General features: G+C 40.6%; 1 protein-coding gene across 3 annotated transcripts in view; it reads right to left on the bottom strand.

Annotated features, from left to right (window-relative positions):
• Nucleotides 1-23981, bottom strand: part of LOC132888133 (thrombospondin type-1 domain-containing protein 4-like) — a 168067-nt gene that overhangs the window by 132567 nt on the left and 11519 nt on the right. For 2 of the 3 annotated variants that reach the window (XR_009654906.1, XM_060924148.1), the window contains exons 4-7: nt 21464-21801; nt 18237-18636; nt 15181-15283; nt 10184-10320 (exon numbers count right to left, since the gene is read on the bottom strand). Coding sequence is in view for 2 of the 3 variants with exons in the window: in XM_060924148.1 (XP_060780131.1) it covers nt 10184-10320; nt 15181-15283; nt 18237-18636; nt 21464-21801 (978 nt within the window). In the remaining variant the exon portion in view is untranslated. Of the gene's footprint in view, nt 1-10183; nt 10321-15180; nt 15284-18236; nt 18637-21463; nt 21802-22781; nt 22887-23981 lie in introns of those variants that run through there. The other variant, XM_060924149.1, reaches the window with a different exon arrangement.

Consider the following 23981-nt stretch of genomic DNA (forward strand, 5'->3'; position numbering starts at 1 on the left):
TAGCCTTTTATGTTTTATCAGTGAAAATGCATGCATGTACATGTATGTTGCATAAGTTATAACACCTATTCTGTTTTAATGAGAGTCAGCCCACAATCAATGAAGTCAAATCAGTCTTAGTTGAGCAAGTCGGTAATGGTATTTCTTACTTTCACCATAAATTTTTATTTATATGAATTTGGTCTATAGCTGCAAAAGGCCTCGGCCTTAAAACCGGTTACCGCTGTGATGTCACGCACTCAGGGCTGGCTGGCTCAGTGGGGCAGCTCGAATGCCAACTTTGCAGTCAATTTTAACTCTCAAAAAATATTTTTTAAATTCTCATTTATGCAGCATACAAGAGTCAAGGGTGGAGATACTATCCACTCAGAAATGTATTTAAAAATAAAGGTTCTGCGTATCTCCTTTAACTAAAGTTTGAAGCTGACCACACGGACAAAGAAAAAGCCTTCTGGAGGATAGCTGTATGGTCAGATGAGACAAAGATTGAGTTGTTTGGCCACAATGACCACCGTGTACAGAGGGACACTGTACCAGCTGGTGGTGGTGGTGGTAGGATCATCATGCTCTGGGGCTGTTTTGCTGCCAGTGGAACTGGTTCATTGCACAAAGTGGATGGAATAATGAAGGAGGAGGACTACCTCAGAATTCTTCAGCATAAACCATCAGAAACTTGAACATGACTTGGGACTTGGGAGTTACAACAGGACAATGAACCCAAACACGCATCAGAGCTTGTTGTGGAGGATAAAGCAGGCTAACATTAAGCTTAAAACAAGCCCTGACTTCAACCCTATTGAAAATATATGGACCGTGCTTACACTGGGCTGCCAGCTCTCACACAATGAGCATGAGACACACGCATTTGATTGTCTTCACACGCTCACACGCCATACCTCCGATTTCTCACGCTAGAAAAAAAATCTAGTTTATCTATCTGATCTAGGCTACCCATTGCGTCGCGCCAACCACTTGCAATCGATCAATTACACCTTACGCACGGCTAAACAGGCAGAGCGGTGTTACCTTCTGTACACACTCCCCTATGGTAGGTGGCGCATCTAATGATGCTGCACTCGCCGGAAGTTGGATAATTGCCTACCGTCAAGAGGAAGAGGAGGGAGAAGAAGGTATCCGAGTTGAAGACAGGTGTCTCAGACAGGTTTGTACATATGCACGCCAATGTGTGGTGTTACTGGCGTAATTATGAACTTATATAAAGTTTCTTAATCGTTTTAGCCTGTAAGTGTTGTGGGAATATTTAATGCCATATCGAGAGCTGTGTACTAGGCATGCTAAATCATTATAGGCCTACTGCCGTGCCACAGCCTCTATCTTCCCCAAGAAGCAGCACAGGAGAGCACCTCCTTAGCACACGTTTATTAAGGCGCATTTTTAGTTTGTTTACTGTATGTTATCATACTTTATGACTTTATTTGAAGCCATACTGGAAATGTTGTAAAATAAAGCAAGTAAGAGATAATATTACAAATGCAAGAAGAGCCATTAGCCACCATACCTATTGTTTATTTACAGGGTATTTATTTTTAATTATTTATGATGTATGTAATTGCTCAGTTAAAGTAAATAAAGCATGGTCACCTGTAATATCAAAGAACTTGAACTTGTGAATAATTAAAAAAAAAGACAGAGAACAATATACTGAGGAGACAGGGTTTCAAAGAGGGCAAGACAGGTAGAGAATATTTGTCAGATAACAGGCCCTGATGAATGCTCTATTACTAATAAGAAACATAGATAAGAAATACATTAATAATAAATATATTAATATAGCTTATTTAAGTATGACCAAAATTTTTAAGCCCAACTTTGTGTGCACATTCCCACCTATGGCCAAGGTTCAGCTTTTTGTGTTTCAATACTGTTCAAACTTAATCATTTTAATGTTTCTTGTAGCACATGCACATTTTGCTTACTGTTTAAGCATTTTATTTGTTCTTTTGCTGTTGATATTTTTCCCCATGCCAATCTTCTGCTGAACCCAGTGGTGGGGAAAGCCCTTAAATGCATAATGAATAGTCAGTGAGGGACAATCTTATTTTTGCAACAGTTATTAAAAACTTAACATTTAGTTTCAATTCAGAAGGTGTTTAGGCTTAGCTGATGAAATATTTTCAAACATGAACTTGCCTTTAAATCTGAAACACAGGTCTATAGGGCTACAGGAACATTGGCAGTCATCTGTAGTTTTCTAGGATGGGGGCTTTTAAGCCAAAACTTGGTGCTTTTGTTGGCCACAAGCTGAAGGCCTGGCAAGTCAGGGTGTGTAAGAATGTAGGTATGGCACAGCAGGCCACTCCAAAAATCCACCAGAATGCAGGAACATCTACTAAATCCAAAATCCCCCCCCCCCCCCCCCCCCCCCCCCATTGTCCATCTCCAGCTGGACGACCCACAAACAAAACACCAGAATGCAGGGGGACAAGTGAATATCAAACTGAATACAAAATTCCCACTTACTGCGTGGTGTGCGGAAAAATTTTGCCGTCGACCCCCCCCCCCCAAAAAAATCTCACTCCAAGGAATTTTGAAAAGTTGGCAGCCCTGGCTTACAAGTCGAGTCCATGCCAAGAAAAAAAAATAATTGAACTCTACCAATTCTACCATGAAGAGTAATGAAATATCCAACCAGAATTCTGCCAAGGTGAATCTTGCAAAGAGACATTTTACCCAAATATGAGGTGTGCTGTATGTATAATTTTGACCCTGTATTGATTTCAGAAAACTCAAAGAAAATTAAAACTTGTGCACCAAATTCTAGTGTTTTTTTAATTAAAGCTGTATGCTGTACAATCATTCTGCCACAGAAAAAGAACAGTTCAAAGAAATGACTGAAAGCCCAAATATTGCCATGACATTCATATCCAAGATGACATTCATGTCACCGTATGTAAACTTATGACCACAACTGTATGTTATAAGGCAAAACATTTCAACCTAGGTGATTTTTTTTTTACCTGGGTTAAAAATTTTTAACCTAGTTCATAATTTCGTGTGTCGGTAAAATTTTGGATGATCTAAGATTCTTAAAATGGATTTTCCATCACTTTTTCTTCCATCCACTTCCTCTCTGTCTACACCTACCTAGTATTTCCTCTTGTCTGTCTGTCTACTTAATTAGCATTTTTTACACATCTTTTTTCATACTTAACCAGGATTCAAACTCAGAACCTCCTGATTCTCAACCCAACACCTTACCCACTCAACCAGCAATGGAAGGAATGATATATATTTTGAACGTATTAATGAGTCCAGTCTTATTATTATGTCATCAAGTAGTTTAAAATACAAAGTCTTCCCAAATCCTAACCCTAAACCAAACCCTAGATTGTTGAAAGATGTCAAAAAATCAAAGTCCCTCTCACGCCAGAATCTGGTCTTCCCAGGCAGTCTCCTGTCCCAGTACTAACCAACTCTTTAAGGCGTATGGGTGCGGCGCCGATCTCCATTTCGATAGCCTTCGGCCCCTCGCCTATACAGCTAGGGTTACAGTGGGGGGCTGGTCCTCTGGTATCCATGAGAGTTTGACTTCCCTACTCACATCTGTATTGCAGCATGCCTTGCCAGACTGCAGTAGGCACCATTTTTATGATGGTCTTTGGTATGGCCCATACTGCAAGTAGAACTCGCGATCTCCTGGTTGAGAAGTGGACATGCAAAGCACTAGGCCAACTCGTGGTCTGTTAGAAGATGGAAATTTAACAAATGTCTGATGGTGTACAAATGTATGAACGAGCTCTACCAGAATACCTATGTCAAATTTTTGCTAAAAAAACACAAGAGTAAAGAACAATATTGATATCGTGAAAATAAATTCAAAATCAGGGCACAGGACTTTTGCTTTTTCAGCTGCTATGTTATATAATTCTCTGCCTGATGATGTTAAAAACTCGAAGACTACGAAGAAATTTAGAATTAACTACTGGAAACACTTTTCTGGTATTTAGATATATTTTTATAAATGGAATATACATTTTAATCATAATAATATGTTTGTCTCATTATATTGTATATTATGTATTTTATTAGTTATATTATATCCATCCATCCATTATCTGTAGCCACTTATCCTGTGTAGGGTCGCGGGCAAGCTGGAGCCTATCCCAGCTGACTACGGGCGAAAGGCGGGGTACACCCTGGACAAGTCGCCAGGTCATCACAGGGCTGACACATAGACACAGACAACTATTCACACTCACATTCACACCTACGCTCAATTTAGAGTCACCAGTTAACCTAACCTGCATGTCTTTGGACTGTGGGGGAAACCGGAGCACCCAGAGGAAACCCACGCAGACACAGGGAGAACATGCAAACTCCACACAGAAAGGCCCTCGTCAGCCACTGGGCTCGAACCCAGGACCTTCTTGCTGTGAGGCAACAATGCTAACCACTGCGCCGCCCCAGTTATGTTATATATTTAATAAATTTTATAATGTAGATATAGATTATTAGCATACGTTTATACACATCTCCAATGGAAACCAGCGTCAGCTGAGTGGATCTTGTGTTTAATAAAGCTATCAGAGGTGGACAAAGTACCCAACTTCATTACTTAAGTCAAAGTACAGATCTCACTGGTCAAATGTTACTCTGATACAAGTGAAAGTTGTCCAGTCAAATTTTTACTTAAGTTAAAGTACGGAAGTATTTGCTTTTAAAAATACTTAAGTATTAAAAGTACATTTTCTGTCAACACATTGTTGTATTATTGCCACAACACTTACAAAACCTAATGCTGTTACCAAAGACAGAAATGCGAATTCACAAAATGAACGCATGCTGTGCCGTCATGGTGGTTTAACGTTAAGCTAGCTATTCAGTGAAACTCCACCTGACATGCTAGCAAACTCTTTTCACGTCTGACACTGTAATTAGCAGCACCGGAGCACCCCAGGGCACAGTGCTGGCCCCTCTTCTCTTCATCCTGTACACCGCGGACTTCTGCTACAATTTGGAGCTGTGTCACATTCAGAAGTTTGCCGATGACACAGCCATCGTTGGGTGTATCAGTGACAATAGAGAGGAGGAGTATAGGAGCCTGGTGAGGGACTTTGCTGTGTGGTGCAACAGGAACCATCTGCAGCTCAACACCTCGAAGACCAAGGAGCTGGTCATTGACTTTGAGAGTTCCAGACCAAGGTCACGACCAGTTCTGATTGAGGGAGTCGAGGTGGAGGCTGTGGATTCCTACAAGTACCTCGGGCTGTGGCTGGACAGCAAGCTGGACTGGACTTGCAACACCAATCACTTATACAGGAAGGGACAGAGCAGGCTATACTTCCTTAGGAGGCTGCGGTCCTTTAACATCTGCAGGAAACTCCTGTGGATGTTCTATCAGTCTGTGGTCGCCAGTGTCCTGTTTTACACCGTGGTGTGCTGGGGGGGCAGCACATCCAAGAAGGACACATCCAGGCTGGACAAACTGATCAGGCGGGCCGACTCTGTGGTCGGCATGAAGCTGGACTCTATGGTAACGGTGGCAGAGAAGAGGACTATGGACGAACTATTGAACATCATGGACGATGCCAGTCACCCTCTGCACACCGTCATCAGCAACCAGAGGAGCCTGTTCAGTGACAGAATGCTCCTGCCCAAGTGCAGGACGAACAGACTCGAAAACTCCTTTGTCCCTCACGCTATCAGACTGTACAACTCCTCTCTGGGGGGGAGGAGGGGTAACAGGAGGACAGAGGACGGGAAGGAGCAGTAGCCTAGCCGAACAATAAGCAATACCGGACAATGTGCAATATAATGTGCAATATAAAGTGCAATATCTTTCCTGCTTCCCCCACACACACACACTTACCCTAACCCCACTTCTCCTCCCCTTTCTCCCCTCCCCCCTTCCTCTCTTCCCCATATCTTATTCTTTTATATTTGTATATGTAAATACTTAATTTATTTTAATTTATCTAGAAGTTTTCTCTATTTCTTTTCTCTGTTTATCTGTAATGATGCTGCTGGAATCTTAATTTCCCTGAGGGAACCCTCCCAAAGGGATCAATAAAGTTTTATCTAATCTAATCTAATCTAATCTAATCTAATCTAATCTAATCTAAATCAAACTCTAAATCATATTGAGTAGTTAATGTTACGAGAAAAGAAAGATTTCTACATTCTGTTTATTTGGCAGGATTATGCTAAAACATATTTCTGAAAGGACTTCAGATAAATTAACGTTATTCATCTTAGCGTAACTCCGTTTTTACATGCTAACTAACAGTGTCCAAGTTAACTAGCTATGTGTTAACGTTAGCCGTGGACAAGGCTATGGCAACTTGGCGGGCAAATCCATAGAAAGTCTTTTGACTAACCAGACTGCATAGATATTGCAACGTTACCGCTAGCTCTAAAAGCACAGACAACTTTGTTGCAAGCTTTCTCTTGGAATAAAACGTTTACATACCTCAATATGCTTCTGCAGGTTGGACGGTGAGTTTTTGTAGGCCGTGATGTGGTTTGTCTTCAGCAAACAAACATTTAAAATAAAACGAATCTTTAATCCTTTCAGAAAACTGAAACATGGGTTCATGGGCCATGGGTGTGTGTACATTCTCCAGAAGAACCGCCTCCTTCCATTCTGCCATCAACTGATCGTGTTAAATAATGCTGCTGAGAAATTACTGAACTTGATTTTATACAGTCTATGGATGTGACGTGACCCGAGTGATTACTGATAGGCTGTCTCAATGTCACCTGGGAAAAAAAAAAATACCACTCACATTTTAGAAAAGAAAAGAAAAAAAACATCCACGTTCAAAGCTGCTTCATGGTAACGAGGACCTTGATAGAAATGTAGTGGAGTAAAAAGTACGATATTTGTCTTTCAAATGTAGTGAAGTTAAAGTCATGAGTTTCCAAAAAAATAAAAAATACTCAAGTAAAGTACAGATACTCAAAAAATGTACTTAAGTACAGTACTCAAGTAAATTTACTTCGTTACTGTCCACCTCTGAAAGCCATCTATCTCTCTCTCTCTATGGTAGCTATAGTAAGTTTCCCTAATACAAGTAGTAAATTATGAACTGGGTTAAAAAAATTCTAACCTAGGTTCAAAAAGTCCACCTGACCTTCAATTCTGACCTGTAACCTATAGGCTATATTGCTCTTACTTAAGTCCATAATAAGCTCCTCAGAAGCTCCTCCATACTTCTCAATATACAGTGGTGCTTGAAAGTTTGTGAACCCTTTAGAATTTTCTATATTTCTGCATAAATATGACCTAAAACATCATTAGATTTTCACACAAGTCCTAAAAGTAGATAAAGAGAACCCAGTTAAACAAACAAGAAAAAATATTATACTCTGTCATTTATTTATTGAGGAAAATTATCCAATATTACATGTCTGTGAGTGGCAAAAGTATGTGAACCTTTGCTTTCAGTATCTGGTGTGACCCCCTTGTGCAGCAATAACTGCAACGAAACGTTTCCGGTAACTGTTGATCAGTCCTGCACACCGGCTTGGAGGAATTTTAGCCCGTTCCTCCGTACAGAACAGCTTCAACTCTGGGATGTTGGTGGGTTTCCTCACATGAACTGCTCGCTTCAGGTCCTTCCACAACATTTCGATTGGATTAAGGTCAGGACTTTGACTTGGCCATTCCAAAACATTCACTTTATTCTTCTTTAACCATTCTTTGGTAGAACGACTTGTGTGCTTAGGGTCGTTGTCTTGCTGCATGACCCACCTTCTTTTGAGATTCAGTTCATGGACAGATGTCCTGAAATTTTCCTTTAGAATTCACTGGTATAATTCAGAATTCATTGTTCCATCAATGATGGCAAGCTGTCCTGGCCCAGATGCAGCAAAACAGGCCCAAACCATGATACTACCACCACCATGTTTCACAGATGGGATAAGGTTCTTATGCTGGAATGCAGTGTTTTCCTTTCTCCAAACATAACGCTTCTCATTTAAACCAAAAAGTTCTATTTTGGTCACGTCCGTCCACAAAACATTTTTCCAATAGCCTTCTGGCTTGTCCACGTGATCTTTAGCAAACTGCAGACGAGCAGCAATGTTCTTTTTGGAGAGCAGTGGCTTTCTCCTTGCAACCCTGCCATGCACACCATTGTTGTTCAGTGTTCTCCTCATGGTGGACTCGTGAACGCTTTTTCTGAGGTCCTCAGAAATCTCCTTTGTTCGTGCCATGATACACTTCTACAAACATGTGTTGTGAAGATCAGACTTTGATAGATCCCTGTTCTTTAAATAAAACAGGGTGCCCACTCACACCTGATTGTCATCCCATTGATTGAAAACGCCTGACTCTAATTTCACCTTCAAATTAACTGCTAATCCTAGAGGTTCACATACTTTTGCCACTCACAGATATGTAATATCGGATGATTTTCCTCAATAAATAAATGACCAAGTATAATATTTTTGTCTCATTTGTTTAACTGGGTTCTCTTTATCTACTTTTAGGACTTGTGTGAAAATCTGATGATGTTTTAGGTCATATTTATGCAGAAATATAGAAAATTCTAAAGTGTTCATAAACTTTCAAGCACCACTCTAAGTGAAACAGAAACTGTACTTCTTTTAAGCTGGATGAAAAACAGACACTAGACATTCTACACATTTCTTCAGTCTCTAATGTTTACTTTTGTGCACCCCATGATGTTGAATCACTCTTGAACTATCCTCAGTGACATGTACAATATTAGGAAAGCATAAAAATGTTTAAAATTGAACAAAAATTAAGCTGAAAACATGGTATGACTCAGTGTAGTAAGTAGTGTTGTCAGTTTGGGAAATTTGGTGACTCCACATTTGGTGACTTTTTTTTTTTAAGATTTGCTGTGAATTTCAAAATGTTTTGCAACAACAAGAAGCCATTTCAACTAGTTTTAAATATATGCATTGATTTTATAACGATTTTCAAAAATGCTTCACAACCTACTATATATTTGTCAAGCAGGTTAAAGTTTGATGTAATACATACTCCACAATTTGTTTTCCTCTGCCGATTATTGCAGTTTTGTATTGAGTTTCTGCTCCTAAGTCACGCTTCATGTCGAATATACTGTACTGTGCAAAAGTCTGAGGCACCCTGGGTTTTTTTTTCATGCAAACTTTATCGATTTCTATTTGATGACTTCTACATTATCGAGTCAAAATATTACAAAAACATTTTAGAGTTCCAAGCGTTCTTTCATTTTCCAGCAGAGAATTAAATGTTACGGGAAAAAAAAGTTTGTATCTGAGCAGCGTATCACATAAGTGACCACTTTTCAGATTAAAAAAAAGGAAAGTATAATGAAGGCTACTGGCAAAATTTTGGTGCAAAATGAAGAAGCAAGTGTGACAGTCAACGTGTCCAGAAGAACTGTGGCTGGTTCTGTAAGATGCTCAGTAAAACCTACAGTTCATTTCCTTATAAAACTGCACTCATTGTACCTGAGACTACTATATATATATTTTTTAAAGCAAAGGGTCTACTGCTGTTTATACTATTTTTTTAACATTGAAACATTTCATTTCATTATTTTTAAGCCATTTTTTGTCTAGGGTGGCACGGTGGTGTAGTGGTTAGCACTGTCGCCTCACAGCAAGAAGGTTCTGGGTTTGAGCCCCATGGCCGATGGGGGCCTTTCTGTGTGGAGTTTGCATGTTCTCCCCGTGTCCGCGTGGGTTTCCTCCGGGTGCTCCGGTTTCCCCCACAGTCCAAAGACACGCAGGTTAGGTTAACTGGTGACTCTAAATTGGCCGTAGGTGTGAATGTGAGTGTGAATGGTTGTTTGTCTCTGTGTCAGCCCTATGATGATCTGGCGACTTGTCCAGGGTGTACCCCACCTCTCGCCCATAGTCAACTGGGATAGGCTCCAGCTTGCCCGCGACCCTACACAGGATAAGCGGTTATGGATGATGGATGGATGTTAATTAGTAGGTAGAGTAACATTTAATGAAACAATGTCAGCCGTACAGAGGCAAAAAGGAGCACTCACTCCTCTTTGAGTTGCTTCTTGACTCTTATTGGTGAGCTGAGTCAAATAAATCTGACTCACTGAAATGAGACAGAATTCCCATCACTCTGAGGAGTAATGTGCTACACAAACTGATAACACTGTCGTTAAACAGCACTACATAATTACCGACCGAATAGTAACTGACATCCTTGTACACTTGCATGTCAGAGACTTGTCTCTCCTACCTGACACGTCCCAGCCACGCAGATGGCCGTCTCGTTCTGTCCACATGGCGTCCCGTCAATGACCCGAGCTGACTGGCGCACATAGAAACGATATCCAACCGCACGGCAGTTCAGCTCGCACAGGTGATCTCCAGGAACTGTGAAGAATTACAGGAAAACACAATCACTGGGCAAATAAAAACAAACCAAACACTCATAGCACAATCATGATACGGTATCATGCACTAGTTTGGAAAATTTCCCATTTTGTAGTCACACAGGACACAGGAGAATACCTTGTGCATTTAGGAATTCCCACAATGCCATTGTAATGGATTAGTGTCCAAATAATGTGCCCTTGAGAATACAGACTACTTATAATGCACTTTGGTGTCTATGGGAATAAGAGTATTTCAAACCCAGAGACTGGTTTAGAATAAACACAAGCATCAGGGTCATTTCTTTACCAACACACTCTCAGATGTCTCACAGATCTGATCCTCATGTCTTCTGTTAAAGCTGTTGATGGTCTGTGGTGTTTCCTCAGCCAATTATTGAAGAATTGAAACATTGAGCATGTGGTTATGAATGAATGAACCCTTTATTATCACTAGTCACAAGTATCAGCGAAATTGACCATCAACCTGTCCATACATACACACATACACACAATTGACAGAGGGGGAGTAGACAGGACAGGAAGACAGGGATGAAAAGAAAAAATACAGAGTAACATGAGGAGAGGGGAGGAGAAAAAAAGCAACCCCCACACTATGGTCCTATGAGGAGTACAGTGTGAGAACATTAAAAAAAACACCTCAGCACATTAGCACCAAATAACACAAGTACACTTTACAACATGAAAACTCGGGACTTGGGGGGGGGGGGGGGGGGGGGGGGGAGGTAGAGGTAACCCAGCGCAAGCAAGCAGCTGTCCGCTCCTGCAGCCATGATGGCGCTGGTCACGCACCCACTTGTCACACTGGGGGTAAAAGCGGCGACCGCGGGAAGTGGGGGAAGGAATATGAGAGCGTCTCACAGCAGTGACCTTCAGGGGGAGATGTTGTCCCAGCAACGGCCTTGGCCGAGGCCGGTGCTGTCTGATGGAGCCAAAAGCAGATAAGTTTGGGATTGTTTGGTCTTGGGGCAAGCAGCCGCATTCTTTTACACGACCACTCTGTCTGCCCATTCTGTTCTCCAAATCAATCCATTTCCTTTGCAAAGCCAAAAGCTTCTCCATGATGTCATCCATGTTGTGGTTCAAGTTCTGAATAGCCACAGTCTGAGTGCCGACAGCTCTGCCCACCGCTTCAATCATGTCGGGCAGCTTTATGGGGCTTTCAACAGCTGTCACCGTTGTCTGATTTCCTCAATAAACCAAGGCAATGCCTAATCCAATCAGCAAAAGTCCTGTAATCATGGTTCTGCATAGGTAGATGTCTTCAATGTCCTCCACAGAAAAACGTTCTGGCAGGACAGGCGGGTTCCCCCGAACCCAGGCTTCTCGTCGAGAAACTGTGTCAATTTCGTTAGGATACCAGTTTATCAATTCCATGATTTTTTTAGTTTAGAGAGCAGTGCGGAGAGAGTCTCTCAAAAGTATAGACAGACGAGACAAAGAAGCACAAGCAGGGAAAAAAGGGAGAGGAGAGCAGAGGAATGCGACCGCCTTCCGTGAGAGCACGGAGAAAAAAAAATGTACTTAAAATGTACTTTACTGTCAATAAATACTAAAAAGCACAAGAGTTCATAGTTTGGGAAGAACCCAGTCAATATTATAGAACATATAATGAAGCCATATGGGAAGCCATGGCCTAATGTTTAGAGAAGCAGCTTTGGGACCAAAAGGTTGCTGGTTTGATTCCCTGGACCAGCAGGAATGGATGAAGTGCCCTTGAGCAAGGCACCGGACCCCTAACTGGTCCCTAGGCTGCTCTGGGTATGTTGTATGTCGCTCTAGATAAGAGCGTCTGCCCATTAATGTAATGTAATATAGTGACAGGATATTAATGTGATGAGCAAAAATATGTGCCTGCGATGACCTGGCGACTTGTCCAGGGTGTACCCCGCCTCTCTCCCATAGTCAGCTGGAATAGGCTCCAGCTTGCCTGCAACCCTGTAAAACAGGATAAGCAGCTACAGATAATGGATGGACGGATAAAAATATCTGAAGAAAATACCTGCCAATTTTCTCTCAGAGAGACAGCATACTAATCACACAGTAACCAGGGTCCAGTTACAGCACACAAGGGCTAAAATAACAACAACAACAACGTGATCATGCGTGCAATAATTTAAAATCCATTAAAGACTTTTACACCACAGTGCTGTCGAAGTCTCAGTCTTAATTGGTCAGAAGTTTGTTCTATCACAGCAGCTCAGAAGAGAGAACAGAAAATACATTAATGCAATTATTGTAATTTTGCCTCTGGACACCAACACAATGTGCTTGAAATGAAGCAATCAAGATGTGAAGACTTTCAGCTTTAATTGAAGACATTTAACAAAAAATATTGCATTAACTGTTTGGAATTAGAGCCATTTATTAGCTCATCCGGCCGACAGGTGATGAGTTTATGCCAACATGTGGTGTCCGTCGTCCGTCTGGTGGCGTCCACATTTCACAAAAATCGCTTCTTCTCTCTCAATTCTTCACCGATTTTTATTCTTTTTGGCAGGAAGATAGGTCTGCCTGGGGTGCATATAGCTTCTACCCAAATTTGCATAATTGCAATTAATAATGAAGATATGGAATAATTAGTCAATCCCTAACGAGCAGTTTCCACACAAATAGCTTCTTCTCCCTCAATTCTTCACCGATTTTGATTCTTTCTGACATGAAGGTAGGGGCACCTAGGGTTCATATAACTTCTACCCAGATTTGCTTCATTACAATTATTAATGAAGTTATGGACTAATTAAGTCTTAATGAGCAGTTCAACAAAAATCGCTTCTTCTTGGTCAATTCCTCATCATTTTGGATTCTTTCTGGCAAATAGGTCGGTATTTTTAGGGTGTATATCATTTCTATATATAGCTTGTATATAGTGTATATAGCTTGCAACATTTATTGTGCAAGGTGGCCCACTTTAGATCATTCCTTCTGGACTAGACGGGGCCAGAGTGAGCTACGCCATCATTGACGGTCATGTTACATAGTCCCTCCATTTTCACAGACTCAAAAATAATCGGACAATTGATTGATGAGCAGTTTCATAGTCAGTTATGGCCTGTTTCCTTGTTATTTTATTATTCCAAGTGTTGAATTTGCATTTGGCAGCTGTTCATGGGAACTCTCAATATCTGGTCCAAAGAGGTGTCAGTGCAATTGAAGGACACCATCATAAAGCTGGAAAAAAAAAAAACACCCCCAGATCTATCAGCAAGATAGCAGAAAATTTAGCAGTGACCACATCAACAATTAGGTACATTCTTAAAAAAAAGGAAAGCACTCGTGACCTCAAACACCAAAAGCCCTGGAAGACCACAGAAAACAACAAAAGTGGATGATCGCATAATTCTTTCCTTGGTGAAGAAAAACCCCTTCACAACATCCTGCCAAGTCAAGGACACTCTAGACGAGGTTGGTCTATCATTGTCAAGGATGCCTTCATGGATGTCCATACAGAGGGTTTACCTGAAGATGCAAACCACTGATAACACTCAACAACAGAAAGGCCAGATTAGACTTTGCTAGAAAGTCTGCCCAGTTCTGGAACAAGATTCTTTAGACAGATCACACCAAGATTAATTTGTAACAGAATGATGAGAAGAAAAAAAGAGTACGGAGGAGGAAAGGAAGGGCTCATGATCCAAAGCACACATCATCTGTGAAACATGGTGGAGGCGGTGTTATGGCATGGGCAGGTCTGGCTGCTAATGGAACTGGATTAGTGGTGTTTATTCATGATGTGATTGCTGATAGAAGTAGCAGGATGAATTCTGAAGTATATAGAGCTGTACTTTCTGCTCAGATGCAGTCAAATGCTACAGAACTCATAGGATGGTGTTTCACAGCCAAGTCAGACACCTGACCTCAACCCAACTGAGCATGCTTTACACTTACTGAAGACAAAACTGAAAGCTGAAAAACCCACAAACAAGCAGCAACTCAAGGCGGCTGAAGTAAAGGCCTGGCAAAGTAGTATCTCAAAAGAGGACACTCGGCATTTCATGATGTCCATGGGTTCCAGACTTCAGGTGGTCACTGACTGCAAAGGATTTGCATCCAAGTAATAAAAATGATGCTTATAATTATAATTATGTTAGTTTGTCCGATTACTTTTCAACTTGTGAAAATAAAGGGACTATGTAGAAAAATGCTGTAATTCCTAACCAGTTCATATAATATTTTATACACACCTTTGGGCAATTTAGAGGAGCCAGTTCACCTAATCCACATGTTTGTGGGAGGAAACCATAGCACCCAGAGTAAACCCACATAGGCATGGGGAGAACACACAAACTCCACACAGGAAGGCCCTATTCAGCATAGCCTGACCAAACTGAAACAAAATTTATCAAAAAAGAAAAAAATCGCAAATTGACTTGAACAAAACTGTCTATATTTTACTTTTCTGTTTTCATTTCTGCCTGCTTGAGGAAAATGTGAACGCTGTGCCAGGAAAGAGGTGTACATCTGAAATATGCACCAACATGATAGAACATTTTGCACTGGCAAAAACAGCGGGATTAAAAGGTAACATCACAAGTAATCAACCCAATTTGCTTACATTCCAACTGCATTATTCACAATCCTTTCATTCATTAAACTGACATTTTGACATATATCTTAAGTGCTCTTCTTATTACTGTCCAAAGAGTGTGGAGAAGCTGTGTGCGATTCCTGTTGCTTAGAAATTCGAACACATAACTTGTAGGGTTCAGGTGAAGGTATAAAATGCATTAAAGCCACACAAACAGCAACAGAAACATTACATGATGGATCATATATCAACCAAAGATATCAAAATATCTGAAAGACAATGGATTTAAAGAAAGCAACATGAAAATCTCACCTTCGTTGAAAGGTTCCCATTCATAGAGTCGGCCCATGAAGGGGTGATTGTTATACGAGGAACACTGGATGTCTCTGATATTCCTGCTGGCAGGGGGACAAGACTGTCTCACACACACACACACACACACACACAAACACACACAAAGTGAAAAAAGACCCAAGTGCTGATTTTGTGGATTTTTTTCATCGTAATCATTGTTATATGTGTGGAAGAAGATATGTTCCTTATAAGGTACATTTAACAGTTATTCCACAAAATCTAGTCGTACATGAGCTGATAGCTGACGAGGCGTGTAGCACCAAGCCATGTACGACAAGATTGAGTGGAATAACTGTTAATTATTCTATCCACATTCACTGGATTTTGAGAAACAGAGCGTTTTTATTTTCATTTTTTGCAAATTCAATGAATAAAAACTTTATACTAAACGTCCGACAAAATAATTTCCGCTTAGAATGTAAACAAACCGGCAAAATGACAGGAGCAATTTGTGGAAAATGCGAAAATAATAAGTCTTGAAAAAAAAAAAATATATATATATATATATATATATTAGTGCTGTCAAAAATGTCGCGTTATTAACGCGTTAATTTGACTCAATTTTAACGGCGATAAATTTTTTATCGCGAGATTAACGCTCTGTGACATGATGTAGGTTTTTCATAAGCTTTTGAAACTGCCAGGAACTTGGAACAGAGACTTTGCTTAGAAAACCGATAGCAGCTAGACTGTAATGCCACGCCCCGCACAGCCAGAGTCCTCTGCCCTCCTCCCCCAAAGAACCAGCGCGGGCAGGGCGCGCTAGTAGAGCTGGGATTTATGGCTCTTTGATGGGATCCGCATCTTTGTGATCCGTTCTTTGAAAAGAGCCGTTCAAAAGACTGGCTCATTTGGCTCTTTTTAAATATTTATTCAGTTTTAAGAAGACAGCGTCTAAAGAAGCCAGATCCCTCTGAACTGTAAACTCAATGCTATCCCAGAAATCCTTCCTGTAATATGCAAATTTGGCCGCCTCTGATTGGACAGCGCGACGCATCAACAGGCAGAAAGTGTACAAGTACAAAATGTGTTAAGTGAGCTGAAACAGTAAAGATCAGATTCAATGCAATATTTATCAACGAACAACGGAGATTAAAAAAAAAAGATGGATAATTCAACAGTAGATCATTTCACTCATGGTTCTCTTGCTAGCCCCGCGCCGGTGCTCGGCTTAGGTTTCACTTTGCAGTGGCTGTGTCAAGACGTGTTATGCTTTGCAATAAAAAAAAAAAACATTGGTACAAAGCAAGCCCATGCACTTTTTTATGCTGATAAGAGAATTACAATGGTTTTTATGTGACAAAAATGTGCGATTAAATTGCGATTAATCGCGAGTTAACTACGACTGTCGCGACATTAATCGCGATTAAATATTTTAATCGCTTGACAGCACTAATATATATATATATATATATATATATGGGGCGGCACGGTGGTGTAGTGGTTAGCGCTGTCGCCTCACAGCAAGAAGGTCGGGTTCGAGCCCCGTGGCCGGCGAGGGCCTTTCTGTGTGGAGTTTGCATGTTCTCCCCGTGACTGCGTGGGTTTCCTCCGGGTGCTCCGGTTTCCCCCACAGTCCAAAGACATGCAGGTTAGGTTAACTGGTGACTCTAAATTGACCGTAGGTGTGAATGTGAGTGTGAATGGTTGTCTGTGTCTATGTGTCAGCCCTGTGATGACCTGGCGACTTGTCCAGGGTGTACCCCGCCTTTCGCCCGTAGTCAGCTGGGATAGGCTCCAGCTTGCCTGCGACCCTGTAGGACAGGATAAAGCGGCTAGAGACACACACACATTCTTACCATCAAATACTTTTATTCCATATTTTGTTGCTTTTTTGTATTTTGGGGGGGGTTTTGTTTTCAAGTAGAGTTTTTATTTCGTCCTCGGTTGGTTCAGCAACACGCTCCGCCATTTTCTTCTTCTTCTTTAGGGTTTTTTGGCAGTTGGCGAACCAACTTAAAGGTGCATTAGCGCCACCGACTGGGCGTAACAGGAGATATTGGGTGGTGAGAGGTGGGGGGACGACTATATTCTTTTAGCTATTTCTGTTTCTTTTAAATACTTGATAAAGTGATATATCTGACTTGATGCGCTCTGCTATTTTGTTTTTCTCTACTCACAGTATATGAGCTGATATCCTAGTAGTAGAGTAGCCAATCAGAGCATGCAATTGCTCATATCCATTGAATGTGTTTAAAATAACTGATATCCCTAAAATACATTTTCTCTTATCTATAACTCATCTTGAATTTCAAAACCTTTCATCAAAAATGCAACTCGTACCCTTGGAAAAAAAAAAACAGCAAACCACAACACTTCCTCTCAAGAAGCACTTTCTAAGACCAAATCTCACTCATTTCACGTTTAGCAATTCCATGTACATTATAATCTTTGACCTATGCTCTTAAAGCTGTCAGACACGTGTGTGCCTAAACCCCTGACTCTGTAACATTCCCAGCCCCCGGATAATTCTGGTTTTTATGATCGCTCTGAGGAGATGTCAACTCCCACCTCGTTCACACATACGCACATACCAAAATCCTCTCTGCCTCAACAAGCACTGGAACTTTTACACACAATACCAGGGCTTAAAATTTTCAAGGACAAAATCATTAGAAAGGATTTAACGTCCTTGGATGTCCTGTACGGTATTAGACGTGTTACACCCCAGTGTTGTTCAATGCCCAATTGTGATTGGTCATCAACTGGGATGTAACGATAAAGGGATAAAAAGTATGATGTGCTATTATTTACTGTAATTATTGGCACTGCTGGGATTACTGTAGTATAAAAGCAATAAAACACTTTGGATTAAAACATATTGGACATACCGATACTGGAAAACAATCAATTCTGGTAACTCTGCTTCATCACAGCACCCTTCGTTGATGATTTTCTACACCCCATCATGTTTTCCTTACTCAGCTGCCTTATGTCATACTTCGCAACAGAATATTTTTTATATGAAATCTTACCATCGTAATGAACATGCTGTAAATATTCAAGATTCTTACATTCATGTTGCACATCTTGTACTGGCTGGCAACTCCAGAGCAGGACGAGGCTGGCAGCAGTAACGGGTTATGAGGTCTCCCTGGAGCCGAAACTTGGCTAAAACCTGATGTCAGTGTGCCAGGAGGGTGTGGATTCTCCTGAGACTGGAGACCCGAGCTGGGCTGGTGGAGGGGAACCCAGGATGCCTGCTGGCTCATACTGTGAGGGGTATTTTGAGGTGGACTTTGCTGAGTATTTCTGTACTTCTGCTGTCTGTAGCTGTTGTATCTGTAGTCAGATGGTGAGCGAGGCTGTCGCTGGCTGTACATGGTTTGTCCAGAATCTCTCTGTGAGGAGATCACATATGGCATCTTCCCGTAACCGTACATCCCTGGGCTGATCCGAGTGCTGCCTCCTCGCCTGAGAAAATACAAAGTACATCACATAACAGGCATAAATTACAAATAGGTGTCTTTATTCAATCCACATTCACTGGATATGAGCAATCGCACGATCTGATTGGCTACTCTACTACTAGGATATCAGCTCATATACTGTGAGTAGAGAAAAAAAATGGCGGACCGTGTTCCTGAACCAACCAAGGACGAAATAAAAACTCTACTTGAAAACAAAACCCTAAAAAATAGAAAAAAAATTCAACAAAATATGGAATAAAAGTATTTGATGGTAAGAACGTATATTTTTTATTTTTCAAGAATTATTATTATTATAGTGTTTTTCACAAATTGCTCCCATCATTTCACTGGTTTGTTTACATTCTAAGCGGAAATGTAAAATTTGCAAAAAATAACAATAAAAATGCTCCGTTTCTCAAAATCCAGTGAATGTGGATAGAATAAAACAGTTATTCCACTCAATCTCGGTGCTACACACCTCGTCAGTTATCAGCTCATATATGACTCGAGTTCGTGGAATAACTGTTAAATATACAGGGACTGTTTCATTCTGCCATACTCAGTCGATCTCATGTAGCCCCTTAGAATAGTGGCCAAACACACTATATTTTATACCGTAAGTCCTGTTACAGTGACTCAATCAGTTCGACCTTCAACGATCTTAAAATGAACTTTAATCTTTGATTAAAACCTTAATCTCTTAAATCACAACCTCTTTTTAAAAAAGAAAAACACGTCAAATAATAAGCGATTATTGGATGAGGTTGAACAAAATACCATGATTTGTTCGTGGCGAGCAAGCAATTATTTGCCGATGCCGAAGGCAGACATGAACAAATCACGATGTTTTGTGCAAACCAAGTTCAATAATTGTTTTATCATTCAAATTATAATTTTTTTTTTTGAAATACTGATTCTAAAGTTTGCGCGACAAGTCAAATGATAAAGAAATCAGATGGAACCACTGTTTTATTTACATTTCATAGAACTCAAAATACAAAAGTACGAAGTAACTGTGCATGAGCAGACTTATTTGTGGGCAGTTGTTTGCAGGTCGCTCAGCCAATCAAAACGGCGTAAAAAATAATTAGAATGATAATAATTATCTCATCTCTCATCTCTAGCCGCTTTATCCTTCTACAGGGTCGCAGGCAAGCTGGAGCCTATCCCAGCTGACTACGGGTGAAAGGCGGGGTACACCCTGGACAAGTCGCCAGGTCATCACAGGGCTGACACATAGACACAGACAACCATTCACACTCACATTCACACCTACGCTCAATTTAGAGTCACCAGTTAACCTAACCTGCATGTCTTTGGACTGTGGGGGAAACCGGAGCACCCGGAGGAAACCCACGCGGACACGGGGAGAACATGCAAACTCCGCACAGAAAGGCCCTCGCCGGCCCCGGGGCTCGAACCCAGGACCTTCTTGCTGTGAGGCGACAGCGCTAACCACTACACCACCGTGCTCCCATAATAATTATTTAGTATAAATAAACAGGTGATTATAGAAAATTGCGCACTCTGATTGGCCGAGAAATTCAGACTATTTCCTGATAATCACCTCGAACGACTCGGCAAAATGTCTTCCAATCGCTTCGTCAGCGTAAGTGAGGAAGAATTACAAATGATGAAAGAAAATGCTGTTCCTAAAAGCACTAAAGATGCTACAAAGTTTGGTCTAAAACTATTCAAAGGTAAGGTGGAATTGGGATTTATTTTATCGATTTCAAAACAAAGGATTTTATGTGACTCGGCGTAGATAAGTGATACAAGTCTGTGTGCGCCATTATTATATGCTGCTTTTGAAGTTTTAAATAAATGTTTTTTTTTCACATGATTTATTTTTTTAACAAGACCGTCAGAATGACGGCGTAGCTCACTCTGGCCCCGTCTAGTCCAGAAGGAACAATCTAAAGTGGGCCACCTTATGGGTGCAATAAATGTTGCAAGCTATATACACTATATACAAGCTATATGTAGATGCTATATCCACCCTAGGAATATTGACCTATTTACCAGAAAGAATCCAAAACGGCAAGGAATTGACCGAGAAGAAGCGATTTTTGTTGAACTGCTAAAGCCATTAAGGCTTAATTAGCCCATAACTTCATTAATAATTGTAATGAAGCAAATCTGGGTAGAAGTTATATGCACCCTAGGTACCCCTACCTTCATGCCAGAAAGAATAAAAATCGGTGAAGAATTGAGAGAAAAGACGCGATTTGTGTGGAAACTGCTTGCTAGGAATTGATTAATTACTCCATAGCTTCATTATTATTATTATTATTATTATTATTATTATTATTATTAATTACTGCGAGTGGGCCTAGTGGTTAGCGTGTCCGCCTCTTGATCGGGGGATCACGAGTTCTACTCACAGTCGGGTCATACCAAAGACCATCATAAAAAATGGTACCTGCTGCCATCTGGCAAGGCATGCTGCAATACAGATGTGAGTGGGGAGTCAAACTTTCGCGGTTACCAGAGGACTAGCCTCCCACTGTAACCCTAGCTATGTAATAGGCGAGAGGCCGAGCGCTACGGAGATCGGCGCCGCCCTATGCGCCAAATGGCATGGGAAGGACTTCATTATTAATTGTGATTATGCAAATTTGGGTAGAAGCCATATGCACCCCAGGCAGACCTACCTTCCTGCCAAAAAGAATAAAAATCGGTGAAGAACTGAAAAAGAAGAAGAGATTTTCGTGAAACGTGGACGACGCCGGACGGACAACGAGCAATACATGATGGCATAAACTCATCACCTGTCGGCCGGATATTCACTTCGTCTTTGAATAATAGTTGTTAAATATAAAATGTAGTACCGCCTCCCAGGCCGTGCTTCACTCTTCTGCTTTCTTGTCTCCCCACGACTGGTATGGTGTGTCCTCTGAGCATCTGGGAAAGGCCTGTGATTACCATGATGCGCAGGAACAGAGGGCCTTAATGCTGATATGACAAAACTCGGATCCTGGTGCCCCGTGTGAGGACCCTGACTGGAGGAATAAACTGTGGCTGGAGGGATGGATATGCGTAAGCATGGCCTGCTTTGTTCCTGTACCCCACCACCACAGGAGCGGGAACATTCACCCCATGGACCCCAAGAACCCCACGATCCAGAAGAGTCCAAAATTCGAGGCTCGACCACTGGTCTAGGAGCAACCTGCAGCCAAAGATTAAAGCGTGAAATACAGAAACGTTAAATGTTGTGTCATTTGAAACATGTAATTTATTTATATTGAAACATATTATTCAATAATGACACTGAATCGCTAAGAATGTACACTACCGTTCAAAAGTTTGGGGTCACTTTGAAATGTCCTTATTTTTGAAAGAAAAGCACTGTTCTTTTCAACGAAGATCACTTTAAACTAATCAGAAATCCACTCTATACATTGCTAATGTGGTAAATGACTATTCTAGCTGCAAATGTCTGGTTTTTGGTGCAATATCTCCATAGGTGTATAGAAACCCATTTCCAGCAACTCTCACTCCAGTGTTCTAATGGTACAATGTGTTTGCTCATTGCCTCAGAAGGCTAATGGATGATTAGAAAACCCTTGTACAATCATGTTAGCACAGCTGAAAACAGTTGAGCTCTTTAGAGAAGCTATAAAACTGACCTTCCTTTGAGCAGATTGAGTTTCTGGAGCATCACATTTGTGGGGTCGATTAAATGCTCAAAATGGCCAGAAAAATGTCTCGACTATATTTTCTATTCATTTTACAACTTATGGTGGTAAATAAAAGTGTGACTTTTCATGGAAAACACAAAATTGTCTGGGTGACCCCAAACTTTTGAACGGTAGTGCATTTAGATTTGGGATTATTTAACAATTATTCCACGAAATCGAGTCGTACATGAGCTGACGAAGCACGTAGCACCGAGCTATGTACATACATGTCAACCTTTGGTCACTCAAACCTGTATAACCAACCTCCAAAATCCGTATTTCCCTTATAAAATCCGTATAAGATACAAATTAAAATAATTTACCTAAAATTTGAATGATAATTAACAATGATATATCCCAGTTACTTTTTATTCAATATTAATAACAATAAACCTTCAGAATGAATAGTGTCACTCTAATGTTCTGAATTGTACTCCATGACAGCTTTTTTAGCACTCTGCACCAATACCTCACTAGGCTGCATGTCACAGCAAGTGTCTGTGTTGATCTTGCCGGAGTGCCCATTCAGAATCTTTTCAGTCGCTAGTGAAAGTCGCTCAGGTGAAAATGTTACTTCCCGGTTGGCGGGATTCTCGCAATGCGGTGTGCGCATGATCAGAAGTGGAACGAAGTCTCGCTACCACAAGATAACGCGCGATTTCATAAGACTCTTTACTGGCTGTCTGTGCTTTCTGTAGTGTACAGTACGTTTGTAAATGTTATGCGCTATTTTATCATCGTGGGAATTGATTATTGCTCTAAATAAATATTGAAGTTTTTTTTAAAAAATCTGTATAACTTTATTCATACGCCCGTATACTACGTTTATTGAATCAAATCCGTATAAAATACGGACATTCCGTATAGGTTGACATGTATGTATGTATGTATGACAAGATTGAGTGGAATAACTGTTTTATTCTATCCACATTCACTGGATTTTGACAAACAGAGCAAATTTGATAAATAAAAACTTTATACAAAACGTCCGAGAAAATCATTTCTGCTTAGGCGGACTTCTTAAAAACCTATTGACGGCTGCACAAATTGACTTTAGTGTTGTTTTTTGTAGAAACTGCCGTCTTGCTGTCGTGCCGAGATACAGAGTAGCTTTAGACATTTATTTAATTCTTCCTTGGATGTTTCAGTGCTGTAATTTTCAAACTTCTTTGAGCTTTTGAACTAGTCTAAAAAAAATTCAACACATTTTAATGCTTAAAGATGAAGAATGTAAACAAACCGGTGAAATGACCGGAGCAATTTGTGAAAAATCCTATAATATTAATAATAATTCTTGAAAAATAAAAAAAGGGATGTTCTTACCATCACATACTTTTATTCTATATTTTGTTGATTTTTTTTTTGTATTTCTGGGGGGCTTGGTTTTCAAGTAGAGTTTTTATTTCGTCCTTCGTTGGTTCAGCAACACGCTCCGCCATTTTGTTTTTCTCTACTCATGGTATATGAGCTGATATCCTAGTAGTAGAGTAGCCAATCAGAGCGCACGATTGCTCATATCCAGTGAATGTGGATAGAATCATCTAGAATGTTCTCAGTACATATTGAAAAAATGTCTATTTTTGTGATATGGGTGTATTTTTTCAAGTCTCTATTTTATTATCTGTTAGTTGCTGCATATGTTTATCAAATCACTGCTTTCGGTTCCTTC

This window comes from Neoarius graeffei, chromosome 6 (assembly GCF_027579695.1).
Source record: "Neoarius graeffei isolate fNeoGra1 chromosome 6, fNeoGra1.pri, whole genome shotgun sequence".
Lineage (NCBI taxonomy): Eukaryota > Metazoa > Chordata > Actinopteri > Siluriformes > Ariidae > Neoarius > Neoarius graeffei.